General features: G+C 31.6%; 1 protein-coding gene across 1 annotated transcript; it reads left to right on the top strand.

Moving 5' to 3' along the window:
• The first annotated feature begins 9,679 nt into the window (after nucleotides 1-9,679).
• LOC118044505 (S-adenosylmethionine synthase 1) lies at nucleotides 9,680-12,596 on the top strand. Its single transcript, XM_035052826.2, has 2 exons — nucleotides 9,680-9,830; nucleotides 10,943-12,596. Exon 2 carries the CDS (start codon nucleotides 10,952-10,954, stop codon nucleotides 12,128-12,130), a length of 1,179 nt encoding a protein of 392 aa, XP_034908717.1. The 5' UTR covers nucleotides 9,680-9,830; nucleotides 10,943-10,951; the 3' UTR covers nucleotides 12,131-12,596.
• Nucleotides 12,597-13,952: the final 1,356 nt, after the last annotated feature.

The raw sequence follows: 13,952 nt of genomic DNA, 5'->3' as shown, positions 1-13,952 counted from the left end.
AATGTAGGAAATAAAGTCTAAATATGAAATATATTAATGAAGGAACTAAAAATGAAAGATAAATAAGTAAAGTGAATAAATAAATAATTATTTTAAAAAATGGATAGTCATTTCTTATAGTTAGATGGAATTCTTTACATGAAATTACATTGGAAATTAGGATTATAAACAAACAAAAAAAAAGGAATTTTCTCTCTTCTTTCCCTATAAGGAAACTAAAAATTATATATTTTTTAAATTATTTTTAAAAGATTTCATTTAGAATTTTGTTCAATGCTCTCATTCACTTTTAAGTCAATTCTATTGTGTCACTTCACGATTAAAAATTTAAATTATATAAGATAAATTTTTTACTATACCTTAGATAAAATTAAATAAATTAAATGTTGATATTTATATTTATCTAATTTTAAGTATTTATAAATTTCAACTATTTATTATTAAATATAAAATAATAATGTGCACATCATATATATATATATATATATATATATATATATATATATATATATATAAATCAATACTCTAATGTGCACGGGAAAGCATTATAGTGGTGCTTTCCTCACATGTTTCCTTTTTTTACATGTTTTTTTTTTTATTGACTTCTTCTTCTTGTTCTTTTTTTTCTTTTCTAATTTTTTTTTTAATTATCTTAGTCAATTTTTTTAAATATTGAACTGGTTGAAAATTTAACTATGTAGTTTTTTTTCTTCAAAACATTGTGGATTGCTACAATATTTCTATACATTATTTTTTTTATGATTTTTTTTCTTTTTTTTTTTTCAAAATAGTCTATTTTTTTTATATTAAGTTGGTTGAGAATTTAGCTTTGTATTAAAAAAAAAAAAAAAAAACACTATGGATTACTACATTGTTTCCTCTACATGATTTTTGTGTTTACTACAGTGTTTCCCCACAAATTTTTTTAAAAAATTATCTTTATTGAATTTATTTTTTCAATATTGAGCTGGCTGAGAATCTAGCTTTAGCTTTCCCTACATGTTTTTTTTTCATTTTTTTTTAAATTTTGTTCCAAAATTGTCTTTATATATATATTATATATATATATATATATAATATATATATATATTATATATTTTCAGAATTATTTTTATTGATTTTATTTGTTTACTATTGAGCTGATTGAGAATTTAGTTTTTTCTTTAAAAACACTGTAGATTTCCTCACATGTTTTTTTTTCTCGCTTTTGTTCCCTTTTTTTTTACATGTTTTTTTTTGTTTTTTTCAACTATTTATTATAAAATATAAAATAATAATGTACACATCATATATATATTATATATATAAAAGATGAAATTCAATAATATTAATACTAAACTTACCATATCCATATTAAATTATCATCCTTAATGACATTTATGGAGCGACTAATAAATTCATGTACACATCACAACTAATCAATGCCACAGCATTGTCATAAAATCTTCTTTTATTATATATTTTTTCCTCCACTCTTTGAGTAATTAGTCTCTTCTAATGCTCTTTTTTTTATTATTATTATTATTCTTTTCCCCTTCCACCAACCTCCATGAATCCTAACCGCGTTTTACATGTCTTTTAAATTCAAGGGTCTGTGTCACCTGACAAGTCAGCCCACCAACTTATAAGAGAGGCACGTGCCGGTAAGCCCAACCTTTTGGGAATTCCATGTGCAGCCTTGTCTGGGTGGGAACCGCACCTAGCCTAGCTCCTGTCAAATCCCAACTGCCCCACTTCCTCTACTCACCACTTGGCCTTGTGGGGGCCACCTTGTTTCACAGGCTCAAATCCCATTCGGCGGCTTAATTCCGACTGGCTTAAGCTCATCCTCTCTTCTTCTTTTCGGCTTAGAAACGCCATTGGAAAGCTGTTTGGTGGGTGACCAAACTCCTTGACATCCAATCAAACTTGAAGAAGGAACTCATGTTTCTGATTTCGACCTCCAGAGATTGAAGTTGTCGACGCTTACCAACCCCTGCCAATTCAGTCTCTTGGTTTAGATAACCTTTAATTTATTTTGAAAGGCTTCTTCTTCAATCTTGAACATGGCCTCGTGAAGTGTAAGGATGTGTTAGGTTTTAGGTTAAAGGGGTTGAAGATTAAGGGTTTTAATCTTCAATCTTCTGTGATACATATTCAGGGAAGGAGAGAAATTTAGGGGGTTAAGTAAGATTTAAATGATAATTACCAAGGTGGCACTCCAAAACGATTTCTAAATGTTAATTAGTTATTTTGTCTTGTAATAGTCACTTGATGTTTATTCAAGTTAAATAATTTTGTTTGCCTATTTTTTTCATGGCTTGGGGTTTTTTTTTTCAGTTTTTGTATAATAAAATTCTCTTTTTGACCTAATTTAATTCAAGTTATCCATGTTAGAACTTATGAATTCATGATAATTTTCTTCTCATAATATATTGAAAAATGGTGGCCAAGTCAGAAATATACACTACTAATCATTAAGACTAACTACTTTAGATTTAAAATGAATTGAATCTTAATTATGTATCTAGTGAAATATCATTCATTTAGATTTATCAATTTATTATTTTAACTCCCCATTTTATCTTTTCTTGTCATTATAAGTTCAACTCCATATACTTTATTTTTTTTTCTCTATGGTTTATTACTTTATCTAGCTAGCAAGGTGACACTTCTTGCATGGTAATGGAAAAAAAAAAAAAATAAGAAGACAACTTGCATTTTTTTGGTCCATGCCCAAATAGTAAAGAATGACATTTTTGTTGCTTAGACATGCCCAAATGGCAAGGAATGACTTGTTGTTTAGGTCAGGTCTAAATCATAAGGATGTTTGTCTTTTAGATCACTTAATAATAAGCTTGATCTTATATTAACCACCCTAAAACCAAATCCAATCTCACGTGAATTCTTAAGAATTCCAATGATTAACATAAACCACAAGGTGTAATTACTATCTCTAAGAAAATGAATACAATGCTACACTCTCTTATACTTACATACAACTTATCAATGCAATACTATTTTTCTTGTTAATGACTATCTCCCCCAATCTGTATCCCTGCCTACCTCTCTTGCTAGTGGTTATCTCCAGGTAATCTATCTCCTTATAAGGCACCAACCTTTATGAGAAATCACTTACGGGTGCCAATGTTTCACAAATGGCACAACAAAGCATAAAAACAAACAATTTTTTTTTGGTTACCTACAAGAAAAAATAATCATTCTTCATCATTACTCCATTCTCCATGAGATAATCTCATGTGAACGGGGCATTTAAATACCTCTAGTTACCAAGAAAACAACAATCGCATATGCATTCCTTACTCTATTCATTCTTGTAAATTATTTTCCTCGTATGGTTTACTAACTTAAGCATTGAAAAATAAAGTGTTCTAATAAAGGACTTGTTTGGTAGGGAGTACTAAGTCTAAAGATAAAGCTCACATTCAAGCTTAGACACTTTAGCCTAAGGCAACTATGAGAAGGTCTAAATAAACATGAAGATTTTACGAATTCATCAATGACACCATTTGTGTAAAATTGAACAAAAGCTAGTTCATTTTCATTTTATACATCACTTAGAAGTTCTTTACTTGGCTGAAGATATAAAAAGATCTAGGACACAAGAGATAAATTGATCTCTTCACCATAGGAATATCATCTCCTCCAAATCTCCAACAAATATGAAAGTGTTAAATAATGTTATTTGCAAAAACAGCTTTCCACTCTTCCATTCTCTTAATGAGCTAATGCACATAGGTAACTCTAGTTCCTTAAAAGAACAAGGTAGAATGACATGCAAGCAAGTACATACAATATCACTCATCCTCCAACTCTATAAATGAGTTTATCTCTTTATGAAGTGCATTCCTAAACTAGACACTTCAAACATGAACTTCAATGGAAAAAAACTAGAGTGTCAACAAGTTCTAGCCATAAGAGTGGCTACATTCGCCCCCACCAAATGGAGAATATAAACTTTATCATCAAGTGTTAAATACTTGTGAAAAGAACTTCTTGATCACGTGGTCAAGCAACCTCCAATGAAGTAGATAATATCCCAGAAAGCTGAAAACCAAGTTTGATAGAACCTTAACCTAGAGGTAAACCCTATACTTAAGAACCAAAGATATTAGAAAAAAACTTTAACCCAAAAATAACCCTATATCTAAGAACCCAAAGTATGTGAATTTCACCACAAAACCTGTTAATCTTTAATAAGTCAATGTATGATCTGTTCCTACAAAGAAATGTTGTTTTACCATAAACAAACACAAATAAAACTCACATTTATTCTCTAACTTGTTGCTGAAATTTGCAACTAAAAATAATAATTTAGTCTCCTCTAACCAACCCTAATGGATCCTTTTTGGGTTGCAAGCTAATGAGCCTAAACTAGTAATCAACTAACATAAGTTCAATAATGAAATAAACCCCTGAACAATGTCTAATGAGGCAGAACAAACTCAAATTAAAAATAATTATTCAAAATAAAATAAATAAATAAGATAATATAATAAAAACAAATTTTTAATGCTATAATTCCTCCATGTAGCCTAAATATCTAATTTTTGTATATTTTTGATAGATTTTTACTCTTGACTTCAAACATATCATTATCTCTCATCTAGATAAATTACCAGGTCTACTATATATAGTTGGAAAACTTGGGATGTCTAGTTTCTAGTCCAACTTGAATCGCAGAAAAACTCCAGATATAACTTTAGATATGTCCTAAATAGTTTATAAAGGTCTAATTTGACATATTTAACAAGATTTATCTAATAACTTCAACCCTTTGAAATAATATGTTTTCGAATTCCATTGGACCTGAAAATTTTCCAAAATATATTTCCATATGTCTACTATCTTTCTGTAAAATGTTAGCTCATTGTAATGTACAGTTTGAGATAGATGTCAAATCTCGTAAAATCAGTCAGTAGACATTTTAAGGACAAATTTAGACCTCGCTTGGTTCGTATCATCCTTCCTTTTTTTAAAACGATTTGACCTCGAATCTGTATCATGAAAAAAACATATTATAAGGTTAACAAACCAGTACCAACCTAAAGAATAACATCATCATCAAAACCAAGAAAAATCTTGTTAGCAAAAAAGATCCCCTGATATACATGCTCTCTTTTTCAACCATCTTCTCTTTTTTCAATTTCAATTGCTCCTCATATATTTGCTTAGGTGTCAATGATACAAGACTTATAGGTCTTCCATTTATCTCAAAGGAATGCCTATTAGTCAATCCATCATACATAACTCGCATATCATACTGTCATGGTCTACCAAGCAACAAGTGACTAGCTTGCATTGACACAACATTATATAACACGCCATCACAATATTTTCCAATACAAAAACAACCAAAAACCTGCTTATTCACTTTCATTTCACCATCATCATTATACCACTATAATTTATATGGTAAGAGATGTTTGGTAGTGTGCAAGTTTAACTTTTTCACCAATTCAGTACTAGTTATATTAGTGCAACTACCACCATCTATAATTAAGCTACATACCTTATTATGAACATGACATCTTTTATGGAATATATTCTTGATCTAACCTTCTGAATCATCCATATTAACATGCATATTTAGTTCTCTCTTTACCACAAGTTCCTCTCCCTCAACCAGATACTTAACACAAACACCATCAGCATCCTTCAATGGTGACATCTTCTCCTTTTTATCCTTCCCATTAGTCTCAACCTTATTATTAGCTTTCATAAACATGATTCTTTTGTTTGGACACTATGAAGCAACATGACCAAAACCCAGATAAAAAAAGCATTTAAAGTCATGATTACAAGAAGTGGGAGTAATATTATTACCTTTAACAACGACCAAGGTGTTTTTCTTCTCTTTAAGGTATTTATCCTTGCCCTCTTCATTCTGTTATGATGGATTACCCTCAATGTTAGCCTTTAAATTGGGTTTCTAAGGTTTTGAAAGGCCTAATGGTTGACTTTGTCGAATGGTACCCTTCTGTTTAGGTTGTTTCTCCACCTTCACGACTATATTACACCATATCCTCTAACTCTAAATAATGATGCAACTCCACAATATGAGCTATATCATGATTAATGCCATTCATGAATCTAGCTATAGTAGTCTCCCTATCCTCCTTAACATTAGCTCAAATTATAACAAGTTATATCTTCTTAAATTACTCATTAATATTTTTTGTACCTTGACTCAAACTTTGATACAATTCTCTATAATAGTGGCTAGACACAAATATCCTCATCATAAAGGATTTTATCTCATTCCAAGTATCAATTTGCCTCTCATAATTCCTCTTGTGGTTTGTCACTAATTGATCTTACCACACAATGGCATAGTTAGTAAAAACAATCACAACAAGCTTGAGTTTCTTGAGTTCTAGATAATTGTGACACTAAAAAATCTACTACTACACCTTCTTTTCCCATTCTAAATAAACTTAAGGATCATTCTTCCTTGAAAAAGCTGGTATTTTCAGCTTAATTGTACCAAAATCTCCACCTAACTCAACATTATGGTCCTGACACCTATAATTACCCTTCTGACCAAAATTATTATCATATCTTTCCCCTATAAACTAACAATTTTGTTGTTATCCAAAATGTTTCCTATGTCCCACAAACACATCTTTAAAATCAATATCACTTATGTCCACATTATTAGCCACAAACTCATCCATATTAGTGGTAACTAGCCTAACAATCATTCTAACATTAGATTCTCTTTGCTTAGGCCTAATTTGACCCTATCATGGTCATGGACACATAGCCTCTCTAACCTATCTCCAAATTCATTGGCTATTTGATCCATTCACTGATTCATAACACATAACTGAATTATAATTTCATTGTCTACTCTCTATGGTGCCATGTTATTGCTTGCCCTCGACACCTTTGAATATGAAAATTGGTTAGTTGATAAGAAATATATATTTCTCATCCACCCTCTTACATGTTTACACTCTCCTCGTGTTTCACTCAAATATAGGTTTTTCACTTAAATATGCTCGTTACGCCTTTTTCCTTTTGTCTCACCTTTCTTTGACTCTTGCGGAACTAAAATTAACACCAGATATAACAACCTTAATAGTGTATCCAAATATGTGTATATTACTCAAGAAGCAAAAAAAAAAATATGAAGACAAGTAAAAACAAAACTACGATTATAATTTTGCAAGTAACAAGCAAATTTGTATGAAAAATAGATGTTTTTTAAGACGCAAAAGCAAAAGATGCAAAGGTTATATAAAAAATTTGAATGAAACCTAAATATATAAATTATGATGTTATTATACTGTCATAATTAAAAAATAACAACAATCAAACAAGTTTGAATTACTGATGTGAATTAGACCCATTACGATAAGTTTTAATCCTGAATTTAGTTTCTATAGCAAATAAACTCCAAATGACCTCAAGTTTATTCCAACCCAACTTTAGTCGTAGCACAATCCCACCTATAGCTCTAAATATATCTCAAATAGTACACAAATATCTAATCTAACAGATTTGACAAGATTTGTCTAACCATCTAAAATAATATGTTCCCAAACTCCATTTGATCTGAAAATTTTACTAAAATATATTTCCATGTATCTAGTAGCTTCTTGTAAAATTTTAGCTCATTTTGATATACAGTTTGAAAGATATGTTCAATCTCGCAAAATTAATCAATAAGCATTTTAAAACCAAATTCCAACCTTACTTAGTCTGTATCAACTGTCTTTCTAAAGATTGTATATATATATGTCAACGCTAACTTAGATAAAGCATCTTGAGTACCGTGAAACCTGAGAAAGAGAATTATGTGAAGCTGTTATTATAAATTTAGGAAAGGGAACATAGGGGTTTGACAAATGCTCTAATTTATTATACATGCTTTATTTGATTTAAAAAATTCATAGATATTGAATAATCTAATTTTGTTAAAGCAAGACTTAGGAAGGGTGTCAAGTAATATATATGTTTGATCTGATGTTGCTGATTACTTCAAGGTTAAAGCTCATGGAGAATTATGTATTTCCTTGTTCATTTTTACAAAGAAAAAAGTAACAAGTTATGGTGATAGTCACTGTTTTTCATGGAGAGCTATATATTTCCTTGTCCATTTTAACAAAGGACATAACTAATGATAGTGGTAGTAACTAGGCTTTATAAAGCGAGGGGCTATTAATTGTGTTTAAGAGAAAAAGAGAGAATAAGTGAGCGTTCAGATACATAGTTGTAGTATTTTTTAAAAATATACTTTTTTTATTAAAAATTAATTTTTTTAATGTTTTGGATCGTTTTTATGCTTTGATCTCAAAAATATATATATATTTTTAAAAAAATATTATTTTGATGTATTTCGATATAAAAAACACTTTGAAAAGCAACCACAACATTAAAAATAAAGAAAATAGTTGTAGCTTTGTGAAGAATTTTTCTAAAGATACTTTCTATATTAAAAAAAATCTTTATATCAAGCATATAATATTTTATATTTTTTCTTGATTGAGTTGTAATATATAATGTGAAATTAATTTTAAAACCACGGATCTAAGGGTGATATATATATATATATATAACATTGGTATGTAAAATATTCATGTATTAAAAGAACATGAGCTTTTTAACAATTTTCTCAAATATAAATATTATATATAAAATAAAAAGTTAGATTAAATTTGATAATATTTATAGTTTATATATTGTCCATTGAATAACATGACTGAAAAAAAAACTCAAATAAATTGATTAAAGTCAATTCAAATGGATATTTGAGTTTGAAAATTGCGGTACCAACGCCAGGAAGAAACCATTCACATCATTGTCAATTACCTAAATCGGAAGAGCCAAAAACTTTTTCCAAAGCCGCAGAAAGAGACCCAAGCCAATGACTCAAGCCACTGAGCCGGCTACCGATTGAGGTTGGTGAGTAACCAGCCATGCCGGTTATTTCAATCGACCAAATTATTATTAGTAATGGTAACTGCTTTGTTTTTTCGTGCTTTTCTTTTCAAGTCATTATTGTTTTAAAGTTAAATTTAAAAGAAATAATTACAAAATTTCCCCACTAAATTTTTATAAATTACACTTTATATCCTGAATTAAAAAAAAAATTCAAATAAATACATTATTAAAGATGTAAACTGTTATTAAACATATAAACTATATAATAAAAGATATAATTTATAAAAGTATGTAGAAAAAAATAAAATTTAAATCAGACTAAAGAAAAGCTTTTGTAAATTTTTCATTAAAAAATAATAAAAATACATGAATATTAAATTAACTGGATCTATAATTACACTTCACTTTAAAGTTATTATAAAATTATTTAGGTGGATTCTTAAAATATTTTTAAATTATACAATATAAATTTAAATCCAAACATTATATTAATATTATCGAAAGTAACCCATAAGCTAGAAAGTTAATATCAACCCTCCAAGACCATATTAAATTCGAAAAGAAAAATGTAATAGAATAAAAAGAGCACTACTTCTATATAGTTTTCCGAGAGTAAAAGAAAAATTACTTCCAAGAAACTATTCAACACCTTGAAAAATGAAAATTATTCTCTCATTTTTATACATCTCCCACCAACCCCAACCAATCCAAACTCTGACATCCAACGGCCATGTTTTGTCCCTCAAGCAATTGACAGAATCCACCGTAGATTTAAGAGAATCCAAACCACCCCATCCGGTTACCAGTAGGTAGGTCTATAAATACCAAGTAACCAAAGCAGTTTTATTTCGTGATTCTTTGGGGTCTGATTAGAAACTCTCACACAGGCCGACAAACTCTTAAGCTTTCCTTTAGATCTGTACAGGTGACTCCTGTCCAAGGTATCTCCTGCCCTTCTCCACTTTATAGTACTGTTTACTCTATATCATATTGCATGTTCTTTTCATGGGTTTTCTTTGTAGACTCTAGAAAAATGAATGTTTAAAGAGTGGTCTTTTAGTTTCTTTGGTCTTAAGTTTTTTAGTAAGCATGGTTCAAACAGTTGCAGATCTGGGTATTTATTGCGTTTACGCTGGAGTCTGGTCTGTGTCGGGTGTGACGTTGAAGATTTCGTTTTGACTGTTAGTGTGTGCAGAACATCATGCCTGAAAGGCATGTGTCTCGCTTACATTTTCATTAAAATACATCAGATCTGATTATTTTTATCAATTTGATGGTTTTTTAGCGATAAACTCTCTGAAAATATATCGACAGATTCCAAGAATGTTTTGTATTCCTTGAAAGGACCATGTAGGGTTGCGATCATAATCGTATCAGAGTGCCTCTTGCTTAGATCTAGTGTTTATTCATTTCTATCGTGCAATTACTAATAAATTATACCAAGAAAAATGTAACTTTGCGCTTTTGCAAGTAACTGAGGCACGTTTGGTGTCTCTACTTTTAATATAATCAATGGTAGAAAAAAAAACTGTTCTAAACTGTGCAAAACATCTTCAATTCATAATGGGGCTTGCGATACTCTGGGAGCTCACTCTGTATGATAAGCTAATATTTTTGTTTGCTGTTTGGTACTTTAACCATAGCATAGCATGTTAATACCTGAATTTTCACTATTGGGAGTTGTTTTATTGCGTATTTGATTCTTTTCCCAACTTTATTTTTTGACAAGTGATTCTATAGAAGTTTATCTCTTCCAGTGTTAAAGGAATCTAATTGTTCTTTGTTCTTTTTTAATTGCTCTCATTCAGGAGCATAAACTTTTGAGATTCTTATCATTTCCTGTACTTTGATTCTGCCCGTCCATAACTTGTTTTAGAGAAGTTTGAAGAATCTAAATCAGTAATGATGATATTTTCGGCGCTATTCTTTTTTCCATATTCTCACATGTTGATGGAATTTTGCTTGCCACACTAATTAAGCAAGCTTGGTTTGCACACAGTTGCCACATGTCACCATATTAAGAGGTCTTTGTTGTGAATTTTGTGACATGCAGCTCAAGAAAATGGAAACCTTTCTATTCACCTCTGAGTCAGTGAATGAGGGCCACCCTGACAAACTATGTGACCAGATCTCTGATGCAGTGCTCGATGCCTGCCTTGAGCAGGACCCAGACAGCAAGGTTGCTTGCGAGACATGTACAAAGACAAACATGGTCATGGTCTTTGGAGAGATCACCACCAAGGGAAAGATAGACTATGAAAAGATTGTTCGTGACACATGCCGCAACATTGGATTTGTTTCTGATGATGTTGGTCTTGATGCTGACAAGTGCAAAGTATTGGTTAACATTGAGCAACAGAGCCCGGATATTGCCCAGGGTGTCCACGGTCACTTTACCAAGCGCCCAGAGGAGATTGGTGCTGGTGACCAGGGCCATATGTTTGGTTATGCCACTGATGAGACCCCCGAGTATATGCCTTTGAGCCATGTTCTTGCCACCAAGCTTGGTGCTCGCCTCACCGAGGTTAGGAAGAATGGAACCTGCCCTTGGCTAAGACCTGACGGCAAGACTCAAGTTACTGTTGAGTACTTCAATGACAATGGTGCAATGGTCCCTGTTCGTGTCCACACTGTTCTCATCTCTACTCAGCATGATGAGACTGTCACAAATGATGAAATTGCTGCTGATCTAAAGGAGCATGTCATCAAGCCTGTTATCCCGGAGAAGTACCTTGATGAGAAAACTATCTTTCACCTCAACCCATCCGGCCGTTTTGTTATTGGTGGTCCTCATGGCGATGCAGGTCTCACTGGACGCAAGATCATTATTGACACCTATGGTGGCTGGGGAGCCCATGGTGGTGGTGCTTTCTCAGGGAAGGACCCAACTAAGGTGGATAGGAGTGGTGCTTACATTGTTAGGCAAGCTGCCAAGAGCATCGTAGCAAATGGTCTTGCTCGTAGGTGCATTGTGCAAGTTTCCTATGCTATTGGTGTACCTGAGCCTTTGTCAGTCTTTGTGGACACCTATGGCACTGGAAAAATTCCTGACAAGGAGATCCTTAAGATTGTGAAGGAGAACTTTGACTTTAGGCCTGGAATGATGACCATCAACCTGGATCTCAAGAGGGGGGGTAATAGGTTCTTGAAGACAGCTGCATACGGACATTTTGGAAGGGATGACCCAGACTTCACCTGGGAAGTTGTCAAGCCCCTCAAATGGGAGAAGCCTCAAGCTTAAGAGTGATTTATCCTATCCCTGACATTTTGGAAGGGATGACCCAGACTTCACCTGGGAAGTTGTCAAGCCCCTCAAATGGGAGAAGCCTCAAGCTTAAGAGTGATTTATCCTATCCCTATTGCGCAATGCTTATTTTATTGGTACTTATGAATAATTCGGTTTGTCTTGCTGCTGGTCTATAATCGTTAGCTGTCCTCAATGGTCTAATCTCTTACATTAAGATACCCTATTCATTTTCTTTTCTTTTTTTTCCTTTTTTTTTTTTTCCTTTTTCTTATCCTTCTCATTTTGTTCCCAGTGTTGGTGTGAAAATGCGTGAAATTTTTGTTTGAATTGAAGGCACTGGAAGTAACAAAATGCCTGTTAAGTTTGCATGATGTAGCTGTAGAACAGCAGCAAAATGTAGCAATGTGTTCTTTGGACGAAACAAATTATTGCAATGTGTTCTCTCTCTGCATTCAGTTAAGACTGCGTTGTAATTTGATTGCCATGGCTTTCCTTTCAGTTTCAAGCAGGGGTTGAGTATTTTCGGTTGAGCTCGGTTTTCACTTCAAAAAACCAACTAAACCAAGCTAAATTTTTATTTTTTATTTTTTATTTTTAACTTAAAACCTAAAATGAATCAAAATGATTCAAACTAACCACTTTCAGTTTTGTTAATTGAGGGAAAAAAACTAGAAAACCTACATAATGCAGTTGTGTTTCATGTTAAGGGTAGATGGACGATGAACTGAATGGCAAGAATTGGTCTAAATGGTAAGAATTTCAGCCATGTATAGGTGTGCAAAATAACGAATTAAAAAAAAAAAAGATGAGAGAATTAACAGGATTTTCAACAACTTAGAAAAGCCATATCAGTCCTGAAAAATCTAAGAAACTGAGATAGATAGAAGAAGTGAATATCAAAACAGTTTTTTTATCATTTCATTTATTGTTTAATAATAATAATAAACAACTAGAGCATGAACGAGGGAAAGATTGAAAATTTGGGGTCAAATGGTGATGTAAGTGTTGAAAGTTTTGGTGATAATTTTGTTAAGGCTTATCAGAAAGTTTTGATAGAGAGAATTAGAGGAGAGTGGTGAGAGACGGTTAGTTTGAAAGACATTTGGGAGAGAGGGGGGCGGCTAAGTCACCAGGGATTGTGAAGTTTGGTTTTAGGTTTCTTTTTATATCCATTAGCTTTTTATATCCAATCATAATTATTCAACTACTAATAAATATAAAAAAAAACCTTCTTGTCTCGAGCTCTATGATCATAAAAAAAACTCCTGGGATATATACTGGTTCCAAAGGTTGCAAACAACATCACAGGAGTTGCTCATTTTTTTAAAAAAAAATTTGTAAAATAACACGGTTCAAAAAATAATTAAAGACCGAACACATTATTTACATTTAGATGATATTTATAATTTTATTCAAATTTTAACCCTAGAACCCCCCGACCCACCATAGCACAACATCACCCATTTCTCTCTCAAGCTCTGTTGGCGGTGGTCATCTCTCTCTCTCTATGCCCGTGACAACTTCTCATTTTTTTGGCCAAAACAGTTATCATTGGTCATCCTCATTATTTACATTACACATTTAGAGGTGAATGTTTTCTCAATTAATTTGATTTAATTTATGTTTAATTAGTGTTAATTTGATTCTAATGAATGTTAGGATTTTGAATTAAAAATTATGTTAATTAGATGTAATTTAAGTTGTTAATTTGATATAATTATGTTATTTTCTTAAATAATCAATTGTTTTAGGTTGTTGTTGATAGTGAATTAACAAAATTATGAGTTTAAATAGTTTAGTGTTGATTTAGGTTAAA

The sequence above is a fragment of the Populus alba genome, chromosome 2 (genome assembly GCF_005239225.2).
Source record: "Populus alba chromosome 2, ASM523922v2, whole genome shotgun sequence".
Classification (NCBI taxonomy): domain Eukaryota; kingdom Viridiplantae; phylum Streptophyta; class Magnoliopsida; order Malpighiales; family Salicaceae; genus Populus; species Populus alba.
This window is presented reverse-complemented; position numbering and strand designations above follow the sequence as displayed.